The sequence below is a fragment of the Festucalex cinctus genome, chromosome 21, assembly GCF_051991245.1.
Source record: "Festucalex cinctus isolate MCC-2025b chromosome 21, RoL_Fcin_1.0, whole genome shotgun sequence".
Lineage (NCBI taxonomy): Eukaryota > Metazoa > Chordata > Actinopteri > Syngnathiformes > Syngnathidae > Festucalex > Festucalex cinctus.
In genome coordinates, this window is record NC_135431.1 from 7,406,483 (window position 1) to 7,427,232 (window position 20,750).

Here is a 20,750-nt window from a genome sequence, read left to right on the forward strand (position 1 = left end):
AGACCAGGAAGGAGCCAAGGAGCAGCGAAGAAGCGGGAGCCAAAGAGCAGCGGAGAAGAGGCGGAAGAGAGAGAGCAGCACGCAGGGAGTGTGCTTTTAAATTGGGAAGGCGGCGGCCTCCACACCAGGGGGGCCGGTGAGACCACAGTGGAAAGTTACCAGCTTAGAGAAGGTTTTGGTAGAGACTAATCAGATTGAATCTGGATCCCATGTTTGTTGAAATTCTAAGGTCAGAATTCAATCAATGCAACACGTACAATTGAATACCTCAAATGAAATGTTACCTAGCTTACACTGTTAAAACGTGCATACACATGAAAGTTTAGTGGAGAATCTGCCACTGCAATGGAACATTTTCATGACATTTCATGGAGTCAACATTTCACAAATGGCAAACATAACATTTCATAATTCATTGTTCTGTTGCAAAATAAGAAAGTCAAGTTTCTAAGAAGGCTTTTACAGTCCTGATTTGTGTGTGTGTGCGCGTGCGCGTGTCAATCAGAGCATTTGTCTGTTTGTGGGGGATGTTCTTGTGCTCCCCACCCCCCACAGTGGCATGTTCAGGCCACAGGAGCTCAATTCCTTTGGAACTGAGGTTGCAAAAAGTTACAACCGGCCGATAATCGTTACATTATTAATGAGGGTTTTAGTCTTGTCTAGTCCAGTTTTAGTCTGGTAAAATATGCGTCGACGAAATGACTTTACTGTCATGTCTGGGGCCACGCCAGGGTTAAGTTTGAGTTCATGACCTGTTAAGTTGGGGTTCATGACCCTGAGGTCAAGTGTCTGTTATGTACTGATGTAACTAGCATCTAGTTTCAACTGGTTTTAGGCTGTGCGATGTCAAGAATCTTAAATCCCTTTACCTGGTCAACAGCCAATATCTTTCGCACCAAATATTGTGAGGGTTGACTTGGTGGCAATGATTTGCATCAGCATTTCTGGAACGGGGTAACCCCCGTCACAAGTTTAAAAAAAAAAATAAAAAAAAAAAAATGGGAGGGGGTGATGCAAAGGGACAGGAAAAAAGTTAGTGTGCATAAAAAGGTGGGGAAGAGAAGGAAGGCTGAAAAAACTTGTCAGCAAGGAATTTCCTCTCTGTGATGCGTTTCCTCTGCATTTTTTTTTTTCAAACAATCTTTGAAAAAATGACCAATTGTCTACATCGAGATTGGCCTCAAAGTGTGCAGAGTGGTCCTGAAGGTGACACTCGAGGCTGTCGAAAAAAGGAAATGTATGAGAGGCAAAGGTAGGTAGGTGCTGAGGGGGGGAACAGGGGGTGGGGGCACTCTTGCAGAGGCAGATGCAAATGCAACATAATGCAGTGGTAGCCGACTGAGGCATTGCAGATGTGACAAGGCAAAAGGCTGCTTCTGCAAGCCCCCCCCCCCCCCCCCCCCCCCCCACTTCCTCCCCGAGCATGACGGATGAGCTTTGCAATGCGCCGCTAACCTTAATGGACATACAGTAAGCCAGCAATTGCACGTCAGCCATGATGCGTCATGTGATTGAAAACGTGCGGCAAAAACGGGGAGGGCAGCAGCAAGGCCGTTGGGATGCTCAAGACGAAAAATGAGTTTGAATCAAAATGATTCTTACGAACAGACTTCCATCTTGTTTGCTCACAAAAGTAGTCTTGTTTCATCCGTTAATGTTAATGTGTCCTTTTTCCACATTTAATAATTGAATAACGCCAAACTTAAAAGTAGTGTTTGTACTTCTTCGGGCCTGCCAGGAAAAACGCAGTTAAACAAAGATCGTCTTGGCAGTCTGGTTTGCGCGTCGCTATTTCTTATTTATTGCGGCCTACGAGTGAAATAGTGCACATGTTAAACATTTAAATCTGGTGCATTTCATAAAAATGTAATCAATTGGCCACCATGTCGCCTATAACAGGGTTACAATAGTATTGGAATTGTCATTATTTATGTATTTTTTTTCATAACCTATTCAGTTTTTGTTTTTTTGTTTTTTTCTTTAAAAGCATTTTGGTTTTTAATTTCCGTGAAGTAGAGGTAGTTCAAAAACAAAAAAAAACAAAACATTTTGGGTTGTTGTTGTTAAATAATAGCCGAAGGTTAAAAATATTTGTCAGTAAAAAGGTTGACTAATTGTTTTGATAGATAATTACTAATTTTATTGATGTTTAAAGGAAAAATATCATGTCACTCTTCCTGCATTCACGCTGCATTTTTTGAATGTCAAGAAAGGCTGAGGCAACAAGCCGACTCGGACTTTTTGTGTCCTGCTGTGGCAAGCCACATTTTGTGCTGCAGGGGGTTAAAAAAATAAAAAGGGGGGGAAACCTGCTGTCAAAAGGGGTGCTTGGAAGACAATGGTGAGACTGTGAAATTATATAATATTCAATGTGAAAGGTACTGACAGGAAGGACCCAAACGTCAGCGCCCGCTAATCCACAGCTGTGGTGACTGACAGGAGGTCCAACTGTCAGCAGGAGAGGGGGACAAAAAAAAAAAAAAAAAAAACCTACACGAGACATTTCGATTAAGAACATGTGGCTACCCGCAGGCCAAAAGACGATTCCACCTGTTAAATTTTTGCTGGTGTTGCTGCGCTTATGTATTATTAGTTGTCGTTTGACTCGAATCATCAGCGTCAGAGGCGGGTAGAGTAGCCAAAAAATGTACTCAAGTGAGAGTAGCGTTACTTCAAAATATTACTCGAGTAAAAGTCAAAAGTAGTCATTAAAAAATGTACTCAAGTAGGGCCACTTTGATTTTTTTTTAAAGTTATTTATTAACACATTCATTGCCAGACCAGCAAAAAAATGCATCATTTGACGTCTTTTTCCGTCAATGGCAGTGAATGAGTGAAGTGCACTCTGAGAAATGAAAAATTACTTTTGAAAAGTTTTTGAAGGGTGTGCATTTAAGACAGCAACATAATGCATACAAAAATCACATTACATGTGCCATTCTGTTTTATTAGGCTCTAGCTAGCATTAGCTTGATTTATTTATTTATTTATTTTTTAAATGTGTCCTCGGCTGCGCGAGTATTGTGATGATTCCGGAACAAAACTGTTTTGAAAACGTAAGGAGCGATGGTAGGTAGTAAACAAGGCTATTATGGTTAACACATTCATTACCAGACCAGCAAAAAATTTGATGTCTTTTTTTTTTTCCGTCAATGGCAGTGAATGAGTTAATGTGTTTTTGTGCCTATTGAAGTGTCCACTGAGTGTGACTGCTGCCCGCAGTGGCTGTTGCACGGGTAACTCCATGGGTGCGGTGTTGATGTGCGCGCTCTCTGTGTGGCCTCTCGTTACCGCCAGCTGACTGCTCCTCTGAAGCCGAACAGGGCGCAAGTTGTTATTAAAAGAGTTCCTTGTATAGCATGCTGTTTTGTTTTTTGTTTTTTCATTAGCAGTAATCTTATATCATCGCCTGTGAATATTGCATGAGGTTTGGGGAGGCTCAGTTGTCGTGACACCTTTTGTAATATTTTACAATCAAAGATGGATGAGTCTATTGCTCTTGGTGACGTAGAAGACTGTGACAATAATGGGCAGTTAAGAAAGAAAAACTCAAAATGAAAAATGAAGATGGCTACCAATGAAGCAAAACTAAAGACAGAATCAGCCACAAAGTAAGAAGGATTGATGTGAAAAAGACACCAAAGGCTGATTTAGATCTTCTCTTAAGTTTGTTTGGATGACGATGGGCGCTGTGGTGCATTGTGATTGAGGGTGTTGCATTAACACAAGATGGTGGGAAACGACCCTCGACGGCCCATAATGGGCAGTGAGGCTGCAATAACATGATGTCGGAATCCATGCAACCTAATTACGATCCGTCCGTGTCTCTGCGCAGGGAATACAGATGGGAATGACGATATCCATTTTTGTGGCGTGTCGGTCCTTTCCAAAGGTGGGTGTGGTCGGGCGTGACACCTGATATCTGGACTGGGCCGAGTCCTTTCTCACGTTACGGCCTCCGCAGTGCGCCGCTTCATTTACACTTGAAATATTTATGTTCTTAATTTAACCGCCAGGGTGCTCAGGTGTCTCTTCCTCTCCGCCGTTAAGCCACACCCCCTCCTCCAGCGGGATTGGTTAGCTGCTCCCCTTGCTTGAGGTTTGACGATGTAAACGTCACTTGTTGGAGTTTCCCTGTTGACCTTTGCCCTTTCATGCAACTTTATGAAATCACTATAAGGTCAGATATATATTTTTTAACTTCCACTTTAAAGTCTAATAACACAATTCTGTTAGCTCCACAACCGCAGATGAAGTGAAAATGAAACTGGACTACACTGGCAAGGTTAGCAAGTTGTGCTATAAATAGTGATTATGGTTATGAGGCTGGTGTGTGTGGGAAGAGAGCCGCCTCCCAAACATGGTGAAGTGCGTTCAAATATAGCAGCGCAAGTGCTGATTTCTCCGATATTGAAGTCGGAAGGTTGTTAAGGGGTTGCAAAGCAAACGTCCTCCTGCCTTCGCCGCGCGACGTTGGCCAGCTTCGTCTTACCGGGCAGAGCCAACATGGAGTCAGTATAACAAAGGCTTTATTCCAACTCCCACCGGTCCGGCATCCCAGTTACAGCATGCTGCTGTTGCCTAGCAACCATCCAGTTCTTGCAGGAATCGTTTGTGCGCGCGCGTGTTGCTTGCCTTGCAAGTGGCCCCGCCCCAACGACAGTGCACGTGCAGATGCTTACAATCGTTTATTATTTGACACATCAGTCTCATTAGCGGACAAAAATACAGATTATTTATTTTTGCAACCAAGCATAGAAATAAAAGATTGAAAAAAAGAATGACAAAAGACACAATAAAGTTTATGGTTTTTATTTGAAAAAAAACAACAACAAAAACAAAACAAAACAAAAACTATAGCATGTACAACTTGGAATGAATGTAAACTGAACTCAGATGAGAGCGGCAGCGTGCAGGCCGTCGAGGAGCGCGCCGCTCGCTCGTCCGAGTCGAGAAACAGAAGAAGAAAAAAAAAAAAAAAAAAAAAAAGTGAAGGCCAGTGATTCTCTCTTGCAAGAAACAGGACATACACTCCATCTCAGCGAAAGAATGAAAAAATAAAATAAAGTAAGCTCACCGTAAGACTCTTTAAGTCCCCCCCTCCTCCTTGAAAAGGGCAGGACACATAACTACTAAGATGGTCATCCATATAACAAAAAAAAACAAACAAAAAAAACATGCCAAAAATGTTTTTGTAATTTTTTTTACACTTTTTTTTTTTTTTCAATTTAAACTAGCATACAATTAAGTCCCATTCCACTTTGATGCTTAATGAGTCAGAATATTCTCTCGTCTTAACATTACAGGGTTCCTCTCCAAATACAAAAAAACTGTACCAAACCATCAAGAGGACAGTGTATCGTGGAATCAGCACGCTCTGGTAGCCCGGAGGAGGGTTAGGATGGGGTGGGGAGGAATTGGGGCGGTGTTTGTATGTGCTCCGGTCTCAAGCTTGCATGCACAAAGAACAGGAAAAAAAAAAAAAAAGAGAGAGAGAGATAGAGGAAATGACCAGCCCGGACATTTACCACGAGCAAATGGAACTGGACACCAACTTCTTTGCTTTAGTCTGAAAGTAGTTGTTACAGGGTGGATGTTACTTGTTCAGTACTGATGCTAAATTGATTTCCAGGGGGAGGAGGAGGAGGGGGGGGGGGGGGGATCACTAACCATCTTTTTCATGCAGATATTTTTGTCTATTTTTTTTTCCCTGTGTGGACAGAAGGATATTGTATTTCAACATTCAATTATTTTCTATACAGAAACAGTATGAATAAATGAACTTTTTTTTTCTCTCCAAGAGTAAGTAAAACATTTGGATTTTTTTTTTCTTCCCATTTTCTTTTTTTTTCTTCTAAGAGGGGACAGAATGGGGTTGGGCAACCTTCTTCACTTTGCGGTCATCATCTGTACAAACTCTGTAGAAAGAAGAAAAAAAAAATAGATCAGCTTTTCAAGAAGTAAGTTAGGTTTAAAACACATTCGAGTTCAGCGTCCCTGCTCATCTATATTACATGCTAGCAGGCAACATTGAGATTGTGGCAATTCACTTAATGGATGGAATCAACAACACGATGAGCGCAGTGTCTCGTGAGTGACAGTGGAGGGGGAGAGAGAGCTCCTTTTATGCCTCCCATCTAATAATCATGAGTGACATATTTGTCAAGTGCGCCAAGCTTGCGTTGCCCTCCCACATATTCGAAAAACGGACCACATTGACAATCTCAATTATGTGCAGGTCTCGCGTTATATTCCGTGATTACTAGATATAACAATAAGGGCAATATCGGGATATTAAAACTGACACAATATCGTCGTCGTCATGTTCACAATATTTAAAAGGAACATTTGTTAAAAAAAGTCAGGTTGATTTACATTTGTGCAGTTCTAGCACCCTCTGGTGGCTAGTTTATTAGTGAAATGTAATTTTCATTATGGATGTTTTGGCCTTCTATGTTTAAAAGCTATGCTAATTGTCAGATGAAGGGGAACCTAATTTGCTTGTGAAGCGATCAATGTGTGCTTGCATTAGCAAGTAAGCGCCTCAATATTATGAGCGATTGTAGGCGGTTATATATCACAATATCGGGATAATTATCGTATCGTGACCTGATGTTTGGATATCGTTACATCCCTAGTGATTACCAACGGCTGTTTCTCATGTGATTTGTAGATTTGAGGTCTTTTTGTCCATTTTTTGTGATAAGAACACAACACAGTAAAATGGACCAAAAAATAATTTATTTTAGTCATTATATATTCTAGGGCAAATTAAAATTGATACCCAGACCTAATCTATTTTTATTTGACAACTTTATTCTGTCTCAGAATCAGCCTAAAAACGACATCCACAATCGGTCGGTAGTAACTGGCTTCGGTTCGTGATTGTGACTCGTATGTGGCTTTACCTTCGTAGTTGACCTGCCCGTCTCCGTCGATGTCTGCTTCTCTGATCATCTCGTCCACCTCCTCGTCCGTTAGCTTCTCGCCCAAGTTCGTCATGACGTGACGAAGCTCTGCGGCGCTGATGTAGCCGTTTCCGTCCTGAGAATGGAATTGGATTTCTCGTTTGACTTGCGACACAACTATGGAGCAGGTCCTCTCGATTATTCATCCATTGAGCGTACGCGGACAGTATTTACCTTATCAAATACCCGGAAAGCCTCGCGGATCTCCTCCTCGCTGTCCGTGTCCTTCATTTTCCTTGCCATCATGGTCAAAAACTCGGGGAAGTCAATGGTTCCATTACCTGCAATGATCAATCGTTCGCCGTTTAATCCAAATGGCAATTACATAAGAGCAAACTTCGCTAAGTCGATGTCATGACCCAACATTAAGCTGATGAAAAGCACCGAAATGAAAGCATTAATTTGGAACGATCGTGTGTGGTGGTAAGGAAGCCTCAAAATGATTGTCATGCACACCTTTTGTTCCTATGACAAATATCATGACGGCAGTCTGAGGTCCACCCACTAATGGGTCAAGAAGATCATTTATAAAGTCACATGATCAATTTAAAAGTACATAAGTATAGTATATGAATGGATTGTCAAGCTAAACAAATATCAATAAACGCATGGGCACCATTTAATGTGAAAAAACGCCTTCAAATAACCTGCTGACGAAAAAGACCACAGTTGAAATACACAAGGCCTCAAATTTACAGGTGTCAAACTTAAGGGCCGGGGGCCAGATCTGGCCCACGTCACCCCTTTATGTGGCTCGCAAAAGCAAATCTAGCTCGTCAACTTCCATGAAAAATCTGTACCAATATTTCAAATTGTCTTATGTAACAATAGTAACTTTGAACAAACTATTATGCTTCAGCTCTTATTTCAAATTCATTAATTTGTTGTGTACTGTCCATCACTGGCATAAGGCGGAATATTTGAACCTCCAAAATCATCACTTTTCAGTATGTTCAACAATAAACTGCATTGACAAAAGAGCAGAAGCCATTTTTAAAACAAGAAAATAAAAAATGACACCAACACCTGTGGACTGACCAATTGTAAAATAAAATATATGAAATGTGTCCAATTGTGACAGGAGATTTCGGCCTGAAGCCTGCGATATGGAATAGTTAGGTGACTAAACATTTATATTGTTTCATTGTCATGATGGCCTTCCAAGGGAAGGCTATTGAGTAAGATCAGCTGGGACAAAGTGTTAGTGTGCTCCTTACCTACTTTAAAAAAAAATAAAAAATTATTTAACCAGTGAAGCCTTGATAAATAACTAACTGACAGGCATGGCTGTTCTATATTATCATCATCATCATCATCATCATTATTGTTATTAATATTATTATTATTAATTTGAACAATCATTTATTTTTTCTGGTATTAAAAATACAATAAAACAAAGAAACAAAAAATGTTTAAATGTGAAAAAATAAATAAAAATAAAAACAATTCTAGTGTAGGTCTTTTTGGACCAAACAAAATTCCCAACATAGCTTATTATAATAATTTAAAAAACAAACAAACAAAAAAACGGTGTAAATGTATAGTACTTAGTGATCTTTTTTTGTGTGCTTAACTTGCACTCATTTACTCCCTATTAAAAAACTAAAATGAAGCCTTATTAAAAAAATAAAAATAAAAACTAGCAAACTTGTTCTAAACATGGATTAAAACTAACTAAATAAATAAATTAATTGAAAAAAAAAAAAAAAAAAAAAGTCGAAACAAAGCAAAAACTAACAATGATGAAAAATCCAAAACTATTCCAACCAAAGTGTTGTGCTGTGCTGGTGGTGCACAATCAATACTCGCGATGTTACAGTGGAGACGAGCTTAGCAGGGGATCAGAAACTTGACAGGGAAAAGGAGCTATGGGGGGGGTCGGATCGTTAAATTCTGTTGAACAGCTTTTTTTTTTTTTTTTTTTTTTCCTAAACATGTTTGAACTAAATGCAGGGGTCTCGTATGATTAAAAAGTCAATTAAAAAAGGTCTGGTGGAATTACAGTTAAAGGTCGCGGACACTCAGGGCAAAGCACTCGGAGGGATTAGCCCTCGGGTGGGACAGACGGGCGAGGGGATTGTACAGATTAGACGACGACCGAGAACGCCTTGAGGTAATGACAGCCACGGATGGAAATTTAGACGCGTGTGTGGAGAGGGGGGGGGACGAGAAAAGGGAGGCGGGAACGCGACCGGGCAGATCTCGTTGCCCGGGGTAACAATCGGAGGAAGGACGGACGTGAAGAGCGACGGATGATGGTGGGAGGGAAAGCAAAGGAGAGATGAGCGTTGAGGGAGGCAGGGAGTGGGCGTTGGGGGATGAGGGAGATGCGGCGAGGAGAGTGAAGCGAGTGGGAGATGGTGTGATTGCACATAAGAGGCGCGCTGACGCAAACGAGAGCAGGCTGAGCTCCAGTGTGCGCTCGTTGTTTTGGCTTCTGCGTCGCCAATCTTTCGCCGCGTCCTATGAGGACGTGTCATGAGGAGTTCTTGCATCAAACGACAATATTCTTCAAAGTCAGCTCTTGAACGTTTGTTACGTCTGACTGCTGCTTGTTTGCTAAATAGAAAGGTGATTTTCAACGTGGGTACTGGATGTGCAAAAGCCAAGAGAGGCCTTATGTAACCACTTTTATTTTCCATTACTAGCTTCATTGCTGTCTGACCTAGATTGCATCAGCCAAGGGAGGCAGAGGCAGAACGAGGGGATGTTGCTGATGATGTGCGGACGCGTGTGCGCGGAAATGCTTGCTTGCTTGCTGCTCTTGGGTGCGAGCGAACGAGTGGGGGTGGGCGCCGAGGACGCTGTGGTAGCTGGGGGCGGCCGACCTGCGGGGCGCGATTGATTTGCCTCCCCCCTCGTCGATGTGGTCCCGTTTAGGAAATCCTATAAGCTGGCTGAGCGCGCCTGGGGTCAATGTGTTCTCACGAGGTATCGGTCAGAAACTGGTGCGAAAAGTACAGCACTGTTAGCACGTACGCTACTCTGTTTTCCAGCAACTTGAGCTAAGTGAGTAATAAACGGTGCTACCTTCTGTTGAAAGAAAGAAAGAAAGAAACCCAGGGGCAGCACATACAATGAAAACAGCAGGGGCCCCAAAATAGACCCCTGTGGAACGCCTTCTGTAGAACCAAGGCTGACACAAAAAGTACTTTCAGCCAAATAGAATCTAAACCACTCCAGATCGCGACCGCGAATGCCCACCTGGTGCTGTAAACGAGCCAACAGAATAATGCGGGGTCCAATGTATCAAATGATGCAGTCATATCAACAAAATAAAACATATTCTTGCCAGCAGCTGTTGCCAGGAGCGTATCATTAAAAATGGAGGGATGACTTTTAAATGAAAATAAAAATGAGATGAGAGTAGTGCTGGTCAATGAATTGAATTAATTTGATTAATCGTCATTTTGAAAATTTGCTAAATCGTGAAATTGACTTTTGTCTTCTGGATTATTATTAAGATGCTGTTCCTGTGTTCTGTTACATCCAGATGTTATTGTGAGTTGTCATTTTGCTAATTATGAATGTTAAGTTTGTTACAACTGATTTAGAATCAGTATACATTATTGTTGTCTGAACATTTTGCACAGGTATTATTTTTGAATAAATGACACCTTTTAAATAAAGTAAACGTTTGTTGGGTTTATCAGATTAAAATCGTAATAGCCCTGCATGACTGGGGGAAAAAAAAATAAAATAAAAAATCTCGATTAAATTTTTTGGCCATATCGTCCAGGCCCAGTTGAGAGTTTTAAGTGCAGTCCATTGATTCGTGAAATCTCCTGAGAACTGCACAACACTGACAACTTCCATCTTCCAAGCGTATTGGCCAAGGACGGCCTCGTCTTCGCTTACCTTTCAATTTGTAACAAAGGAGGATGAAAAGTCAGCGGAGGAGGAACCTTTCGACCCTGCCCTTTGTCATTGTCGTTTATGATTCTTGCAACGTGCACTTTGGTCACTTTTTTTTTTTTTTTTCAAATGTGCTTTATGCGCTCCACTTAACGACTTTTGACAGTCAGCAAATGATGCACAATGGGACAAAATTGCAGCCAGACGGACGTGACATCGAAGTTTTGTACTTGCTGAATAAGCGGATGAATCGGAGGTTCATGATACTTGCTAATTGTGAGTGAAACTAACGACGATGATTCTTCAAGGCTGAAGTGGGTGCTCGTCACACCCCCGCAGGAAAATGCCAATCCCTGCCACTTGAGCATATTTCCAGCGCCGAACCGCTTTGACGACCCTCGTGATGACTCATCACTTTCGTATGTCGATCATTTGATGAAACGCATCAGAAGGGCGTACTGACCGTCAGCGTCCACCTCATTGATCATGTCCTGCAGCTCGGCCTCTGTGGGGTTCTGTCCCAGCGACCTCATGACGGTGCCAAGTTCTTTGGTGGTGATGGTGCCGTCGCCGTCCTTGTCGAATAAGGAGAAGGCCTCCTTGAACTCTGGCAAAGGACGGACGGGTACAATAGCATTAGACACAAGAATATTATATGGATTTGGGGAGAAATAACTATCAGAGACCTTTGCACATAAATAGCCTATTTTTAATCAAAAGATTTAAGTGTATGAAGGTTAAAATGACAGTCTTCTTAAATCGTTGGCGATTCGGTGATTATGAACCACAGAGTATTGAGGATTAACCTTGGAGCTTTAGCGAAAGCTAATTAGCTACAGAGTGGGATTGAAGGAGGAAAAGAAAAAAAGAAAAAAAAAGATGCAGCATCGGTATTTAGAATTCAAGCCTACATCATTTGTTAACCGATATTTGGAGCTGATATTCATTTTCACTAAAAAGGGAAAATATTAGCATCAAAATTTGGGAAAAATACAAACCCCAGCCTTTTTTTTTTTTTTTTTTTTTTATTTAACAAGTGTCGGGATCTCCCAGTGGCAGTAGCATGTTTTCAAAAGTCAAATAAAAACAATTGTTTTCGACACGAAATAAAGTATTCTAGAATTTCAAAATAGTCAAAGTATTAAATTTTTACTTATCTTAGTTTTAATGTCAAACAAAAACAGAAGGTGCAGACCAGAGTTGAAAAAAATTAAAATTACATTTTTGTTTTATTTTTATTTTTAAATGGATCTATTATCGGGCATGCGATTCTTCAAAACGGCTGACAAAATGCTGAATATCGGCGCCGATAATTGGCCCAGCTGATAATTGGTCTATCCCTACTATTTTAAATAATTGAGTAAACGTTTGGAGCCACTTTTAATTTAAAATTGTCCAAATCCTCTGATTTCAGGATGCCGACAGTAATTGCTCACTGATTTTTGTAGTCCTTGATAAAAGAAGACTGATTATCTTGTGTTTAATTTAAACAATGACCAAACCGGAACATAGTACAACATCAAGTCCTTATTTTATTTTTTTATTTTTTTTAAATCACTATAAGAATATGAAGTACGAAATTAACATCAATCACTGGTTACTAAACCGTAAACGGGGGGGAAAAAAAATACCTTTGTCTTACACTTTAATGCACAATTAAAATGAATCTGATTAATCAATTGATGAAATTCTAAAAACAATCGAAAGTGACAGCACTAATTGTGAATGTTAGTCCCTTCCATTTGATCCATGACTCCAGTGAAGATAAACGGTATCGAAGATAGTTGTGGCTTCATGGCTCTCACTCCCCTTAATACTTCCTCTCCCAAATCCCATTCATTTCTGCAAAGCTAACCCTTTTTCCATGGGAGTGCAAAGTCCTTCATTATTCCTTTTTTTTATTTTATTTTTTTATTGTATGCCGTGATAACAGAACCCCCGTTACGCAACGGCTGCGAGAGAAAAGCTTCATTGACTAAATTGCTCTGGCGTCGTCGTTCATACCTGCAATCTGCTCCTCTGTTAGTTGGTCGGCCTGCGGACGGGAGGAAGAGAAGAGGGGGGAGGGGGCGAGCGGGGGTGGCAAACAAACAAGTTACTCAGCACGCACATTTTCCAAAATCCCACATGTAGCGGTCATCACATTCCACATCATCCGTCCCCACCCACCGCCACACGCTTCGACACTGGGGACTGTGTTCAGGGCCCCCAATAGCTTGCCCTCATGGGGGATGCCAACATTTACAAGACTCCAAATCAACACGTTGGTGCTGTAACTTATGTTCTTTTGCATTTTGTTCCCGTCCAAATGACTTTCTTCCCCCTCAACGCGTGATCTGGCTGCGCTGAATCGATTTGATCCTTATCGCGCTTAAATGACTTTTTATGAGCTCGTCTCATTTCCTGGTCGCATTTTTGATTGCAATGGCGCGATTTGCGGCTGCAGAAAGCCACGACGTCGAGTATCTGTGAGCGGGTTCTCGGGTTTGCAAAGACGGGGAGACGAGGACCGCAAACGAGGCAATTTGGCCAGATTCCGTGCTGCCGTCGAGAGCGCGCGCGCGCACGCAGTCTTCCTTGACACCAAAACTTTCCATTCCCGTGGCTCCAGCAAATTAGTCACAGTTGCCAGTTGTGCCTCCAAGCCAATTCCCACTGCGGTTTGGTGCACTTTAATGTGCGTACCTGCAAATTGGCTCCGGATGTAACGATATCCAAACATCACGAGACGATATTGTCAGCAGTCAATCAAGTAGTACTGGTCTGATTATTTGTTACGCATTAGTCTCTAAACATTATCATGTATGCTTAAAATATATATATAATGAAATTTGCACCACGCAATGCATTCTGGGAACCGAGAAGCAAGTTTGTTTTGTTTTGTTTTTTTAACAATATATTTAGTTGGTAGTAGTTATATTGTAAAGTAATCAGCCAATCAACCTGTTAGTAATCGTATTTCTGCCAAAAATTGGCATCGGGCTAAAATAAGTAAGTCCATACCGGTTGGGTCCTAATTATCACTACTAGTATGTTCAAGATGCCATTTATGTAATTGGGTTGTCGATTTTATATGTTCCTTAACCTTCCAACAATAGTGACATCTATGCTCTTATTCGTTTCCTGTCCATGATGTCATGTTTTACCTTCTAGCAGAATAAACACGATATTTTCAAACGTTTGAGGTGTTTGACCTGAGACTCTTAATAGCTAACCAATGTTTGAATCCATAGTCATGACAATGTCAAAATATGTCAAAAAACAAGCGGTGACATAACAGCGGGAAAAAAATTAAAAAAAAATTTCTCCCAGCAATCGCACAACGGCGATATTCAGTTGAAATTGGACACGCTCTGAATGACACACCACAAGTTGACCTTTTAACTCGGCTATGCGAAAAACAAAATGCCTGCCCTTATGATTTGAGTAGCAAACAGCGGATGAATCGATGGAGCCAGTCAGGGATTGTGAATAACCTCGGCAGCACTCATAAGATTAGCGGACGTGATTCAATAACCTCTCTGGCAGGGGAAAAACAAAACAAAACAAAAACCCGCTGCTTCCCTCTCAACTTCCTGCTTCTATTCTGTGTTACAAAAAGGAAATGTCAAGAGGCAAAACACACTGGCTGATGTCAGCCAGCTTGACTAACATTTTCACATTTCTGCCACGTCTTTGCTTTTATCACCCTCTTGTGGTAATTTCTCACTGCATTATTAATAAAGCGTACTTAATATCACAGTGGAGCAGAACACAAACACGGGTCCGTGTACAATTTGCTTGTATTGCCCAACTCGTTTTTCCAAGTCATCAGAGCGAAACTTTCACATCATAAAACCTTTGTAAGTGTAGTTTCATTTTAAAATGTATTCACTGTCGTGCAACTGTAAAAGTATGTTTACTTTTTTCTTTTTTTTATCTAAAAAATTAAGTCAGTGAATTATGTATGACATGGTGGGAAACATGCAGAGGAAAGATTACTGATGATCAACTTAATCAACTATTTTAGTATGATATAAAAGTCATGAAAGCACTTATTTTTTTATGTTTCACCAAAATGTGACATCGGGAAACATCTGCAATGACTTTGGGAAAACAAACGACCAAAACGGTAACGGAATCGGTTTTAAAACTTGTTGGAGACCTGACCACAACATCAATCCCTCTTGTGTGAAACAATACAAAAAACACAATAAAAAATTGGTTCAAAATAGGGCTGCAATGAATGATTATTAAGTTTTTGGATTAATTGGGGTATTTAAAAAAATTCCATTTTTTCCAAAAGACATTATTTGAAACAGTGCATAAACATAAATGAATTATGTAGAAATGTTGATCATTGTTTTCCAACATTAAAGCAATTGTTTGTATTTAGTTCAAAACAAAGATAATCGGTCCGTTTTCATGGAGGACTACAGAAATCGGAGAATATGCAGGAATTCCGCGCAAATTTAAATCGAAAAGATACCTAAACAATTCAGCGATTACAAAATAATTGGAGGAATTTGATGATCGATTAGTTTAGTGATCGAGATGTTTTTGTCAGGGCTGATGCCGATACCGATTATTAGCCGTCAAGTAGGCCGATAACCAATATTTCAAGCCAATATTCATTTGCAGTAAAAGAGAAAATAAAAAAGAATTACCTTTTTTTTAATTTTGAACATATAAAGAATAGACAGCTTTGTTTAATTAAAAATTTTAACAAATTGTATGGCGCACCTCTAGTCATCAGCATGTGCGAAGCTAAATTCAAAACTAAGCAAGTAAATAAATATTTTTTTTTTTATAGTTTTCTACTGTAAATAACGTTTTACAAAATTTCAACATAATTTCTAAATTTTTTAATTTATTTTTATTTTATTTTATAAATTAAAGGTGTTGGGACTTCCCAGTGTTTGCAGTGAATAAATAAATAAGTAAATAGTTGGCCAAAGTTTTCTATTGTAAATAAAGTTTTCCAAAATTTCACCATAATTTCAAAATTATTATTATTATTTTTTTTTATAAATTAAAAGACTGGGACCTCCCAGTGTTTGCAGTGAATACATAAATAAATAAATAAATAAATATGTTGTCTAACATTTTCTACTGTAAATAAATTTTTCCAAAATGTCAACATAATTTCTAAAAAAAAAAAAAAAAATTATAATAATTTTTTTAATAAATTTAAAAAGTGCTGGGACTTCCCACTGTCAGCAGTGACAAATGTATGCAAAAGGAAATGTATCTAATTTGGGGTTTTCGTCAGGGTTCAAAAGATCTTCGCAGGCAGTGAAAAATGGTCTGAATATGTTTGAAATGTCTTTGCAACAAGTAAAAAAAGTGTCTGTGAGCATCTTGTTTATCCTGATGAAAATACAAAATTTGCTACGTTCGCAAGCATTCATTGCTCGATGAGATTCCAGCTTGAATCGGCCTTCAGATTTGTAAAAAGGCCGAGGTCGATATTTGTCAAAACGCCAAATATCGGCGCCGATTATCGGTCGATTAGTTGTTGATTAATCGGCGTACCTCTAGTTATTAAACAGTAATCGGTGGGGCGGAGGTTTTGCAAAATCTAAATTTATTTGATTATTTGATGGAATAATCAATTGTAAAAATGAGTGTTGTTCCGATATTGTTTTTTTTGGCCCCCGATACCGATCCTGATACCCAGGTTTGAAGTATCGGCTGATACCATACCGATACCTATGTTGTTGTTTTTTTTCTTCTTCAACATGAAAAAGCTGGCCTGCTATTGGTTCAGAGCATTCAAGGGCCAATAGGATATCTTCGATCGGCATGCAGTGAACATGTCACATATCAGTGAATGTCGTGCACGAGCAAGACACAAGATGCTGCATCCAAAATCCGATATTGGCATTGGAATTAATGGTTGTTACTTATGAGTACTCACCGATACCGATAACACTGTTTTAATGCAGTATCGGCGCCTCTGCTGATACTGGTGTCGGTATTGGAACAACACTAGTCAAAATATTTGACAGCTGACTTAATACCAACTTATGGGTTGAGTATCACGTCATGATGAAGATTTCCCTGACGATTTTGCGGTGGACTTCGGTCTCACGACACGTCGTACGACGAAAGTCTGACCGCGTTTTCCAAAGTACGTCCGTTGTCATGATGCACCGCGTTGCTTTTGCTGCCGAGTGGACAGGGTGTGTGCGCTTTTGGTGAGTCACTGCTATGATCTCCTCCCTTGGATCGGGTCCAAGCTGTCGGGTCTACAAAAGTGCTGCAGCCACCGGGCCCGTCGCCGGCCCATCCCCTCCTTTTTTTTTTTTTTTTTCTCCTCATTTTTCACAGCATGACCTCCCTCTCTTTTGGTTATTTCCGCCTCGTTTTTTCTTTTCCTGCTTGGAGGAAACTCCCTGTGATTCACAATCCGCCGACAGATTGCAGTGTGTGCGCTTGGTGGTGGCTGGGAAGGATGGGTGGGGGTCGGGGGGTTGCTTTGCTGACTGGAGTGAGTGGGTCAGCCACACCCACAGCCAGCCCCACAGCATTGCAGTCCAAAGAGGACTGACTGCAGCAGGGCTCGAGGTAGTTGACTTGGGCCGAGCCAAGGGGAGCCACTCTCTCAGGTCGCGCTCTCATGCAGTGAGGTCAAATTGTAGGAACCTTTTAACAAACGCTCACTGACGTCGATGCGTTATCCGCCAAGTGAAAGGTGCAAAAGCAGCTGTCACGCTGGCAGAATGGGCGTGACACGCATACACACGCTCCATTCATTCTGACAGCCAGCGTGACCCACACACGCGCTCCTTTGTGAGGAAGCCACGGCATGCTCGACAAAAAAAAGAAAAAAAGACAGTGAGGCCTTATGGGGCCCGGTCGAGGAAGGGTGTAAACAACACCGGCTTCCATACACCCCCGCGGACAAGGCTGTTCCCACCATATGGCCCGTGGTGGCCGGGTACTCCTACGCGCCACTCACGCCAAGCAACACGGGACACCGGCGAGGTGTCGGCCGCCAAGCGTGTAAATTATGCATCCAGGCGGATCGGATGTCCTTCAAGTTACAAAACAAGCATCGGGAAACGAGAGCGGAGCAAGAAATGAGATAGCGTGGTCAATACTTGCACCGCAGTGGGAGGGGAGTGTGTGTTGGGGGGGGTGTTTACACTCCAATGGATGTACTGATGCGGACAAGAGGCTTCAACTTTTGAACAATCCACACGTCAGCCAACAGCAGATGTAGGAGCATATCTTAAGGAACATTCGAAAACTTTTAACAATACACCATTCTAATACACTTTTATCCGTCCTTGCTAATATGTTGGGAGAACCCTCCTACATATGATGTAGAGCGTCCATTTTGATTTTAGTTTGACAAACACGGTGCCTTGCCTTAAAAGGGCTAATGCTGAACACTTTGTCATTACCATGTAAGGGTGCTTTCCCTTTAGTTGTGTCTGTCAACTTTTTCATTTCTTTGTGGTGTTTTTTTCCATGCCAAAAAGTCACCAAAAAAAAAAGAAAAGAAGAAGAAGAGTACCATTGCGTCACGAACGCAAAAATATAGACCCATAAAACACTCCCAACAGGCTGCAGTGCAGTTACACCGCTGTCATGCATATTATTGCATCCATTAATTACATGAGTGCCATATCAAAATCATGGCCTGGCACGGCTAGGCCTCGAGGAGGGGGGAAAAAATAGAACCCGGAGTAAAAGACTCCGTGGGCAACGTTCCACGGAATCAAAAAGAAGGCCATCTCCCACACTTCCTGCATGTCCTAAAAGAGAATAATGTGCGCCTCGAATAGCGGTATAAGGTAGGCGTCCCTACACGCCTGCGCTCCTCGGGCGGGATTGGAGAACGGGACTCGATGTGCTTGACGGCTGCGGAATATGAACGTAATAACCCGGTGCCGTTATTCAGATAGTCCATTTTGAACAGCATTTCAATTTGCTGAGAGGACCCGACATGGTGGGGAACAACAGCAAGCTTGCCTCCACCTATGCTTATTAGAATGGCGCAGTTATGAGGAAATGCGGTTCAAATTCCATCCGCTCGATACATTCATGTATATCCGTGCACCTGTACTTCATTAGAAAACATTCTTATGCGGGTTTTACGAGGCGTCTTAAGACGTTGAGTTTGAAAGAGGCGTACAAAAAAAAAAAAGCGTTTTGCGGGCGTTTTCCGCCTCCCGCATACAGAACATCTCACGAGTAACGGATGGCGCTCAAATAAATACATTCGGGTTTTTGACCCACCCACACTTCAACTACAGCAAAATTTGACCACCAGAAGCTTCCGATGCGGTTTCCCCCAACCGAATGAAAAGAATGAATGAGGATACGTACCATGTCGGATGGATTGTGTGCTTGTCGGTGTGTGGAGGCAAACTAGGAATGTGCTCGTCCCTTAGATGGAGCTCCACTGGCAGGGGAAGGCGCGTATATTGCCGCCGCCAAAAAGGGGGGAGGGGGGGGGGGGGTTGCTCTACGTATCCCTCCGCCAACACGCGCACTGACCACTCACTCACTTCCTGATTCCAAATCAATGCCACTGTATGCAAATCACCTACAATAATAACAATTATCTTTTTATCATGTTGTGTATATATTTGCTATTTTTATGTCTTATTATATATATATTTTTTTTAATTGGACGTCTTTTAAAATACAGTACAAAACTTGGCTCATGTCCCAACATCAACATCTGTATGCTTGTTTTGTAATGCATTTTGTAAATAATCATTTTATAAAATATCACAGAAATTAAATCAAAAGATATTGTCAATAATTTCTGTTTAAAAGGAACTAATACTAGTGTACACAAAACATACCTACAACTCTAAATAATGCACAGTGGAAGGAAGCACATGTAAATTAACTATAATTGCGTAAACTCACAATTTGTAATAAAAATGTATCGTTAAACATTTAAAAGTCAACAATATGTTATCTTAGGGGTATTTTGAATTATTAAAGACTAACTATAGTTCCATAGCAAAAGCACTAGTTTTCTTCCGCGTAAGGATCCCGCTCGCATAGGAAGTGCTACGGTTGATGCTGGAGAATTTGCGGTACCCGGCATTGTGAAGTCGCTTCTGATTGGCTACTTCAGACCCGCAATATTATACTCCATGTGTCGGCTCCTCTCATTGGCCACACGGGACCTGCATTGCACCAGGCAGCGGCGTTTGATGGGAATATAATAAACATAAATTTAGAAAAGTTGAAAAGTAATGTACCGTTCAGCGCCGGTCTGCAAACGCTTTATTTTCTAATCCCTTGACATTATGACGGCGGATATAAAACGTAGCTATTTTTCATTGGTGCGCGGAAAATGATATGGGCCGAGTGCAGATTTACTATTGGCTGCCACAAGTGTGTCAGGCCCGAGTGAAATTGACAGCTTTCGTTTCGGCATTGCGGGGTTTCGACTTACGTTGCTACGTATCAGGCGAGATGACTAAACAACTTTACCTCTCAGTTCCTGTGGTGTGACACTTGTGTAGTAAGACAGTGTTGACATATTGTTCCTAACGTCCTAACACACTAGTTGGAAGTCATGTCTGTCAGAGAGTGGGATTTGACTCTCAAGCGTCACGTAGTGGCTAAAAAGCAGAATGAGTCACAACGACGTCTACAATACAAACAAGTGAAATACAGTTTATAGTGCTATACCTTTTTATAAGAGCTTAGGTATATGTGGACTAAATTTTCCGTTTAATTAAAGTTTAGGGGGAGAGCATACAAAGCTCTCAGAAAAACATGCTTGAAGTTGTAGTGTGGTTGGATGTTACAACCATATAACGTGGTTTTTCCATGTTTTTCCAATGGACCTGGAACGGAGAAAATGTGTACAAGACAATTGATAATTCCGAATTTACGTCACAAGTCAAAATGGTGGCCACTCTGTGCAATGACCCTCTCCGTCCATTGAAAAGCATTAATTGTTGTAAT

General features: G+C 41.1%; 2 protein-coding genes across 2 annotated transcripts in view; one reads left to right on the top strand and one right to left on the bottom strand.

The window, feature by feature from the left end:
* Positions 1–20,750, top strand: part of LOC144010073 (forkhead box protein N3-like) — a 220,047-nt gene that overhangs the window by 30,759 nt on the left and 168,538 nt on the right. The window lies entirely within an intron of this gene.
* LOC144010001 (calmodulin-1) lies at positions 4,797–19,275 on the bottom strand. Its single transcript, XM_077510037.1, has 6 exons — positions 19,143–19,275; positions 12,828–12,858; positions 11,287–11,430; positions 7,143–7,249; positions 6,909–7,044; positions 4,797–5,918 (listed from the first exon to the last, which is right to left on the bottom strand). Exons 1-6 carry the CDS (start codon positions 19,143–19,145, stop codon positions 5,890–5,892), a joined length of 450 nt encoding a protein of 149 aa, XP_077366163.1. The 5' UTR covers positions 19,146–19,275; the 3' UTR covers positions 4,797–5,889.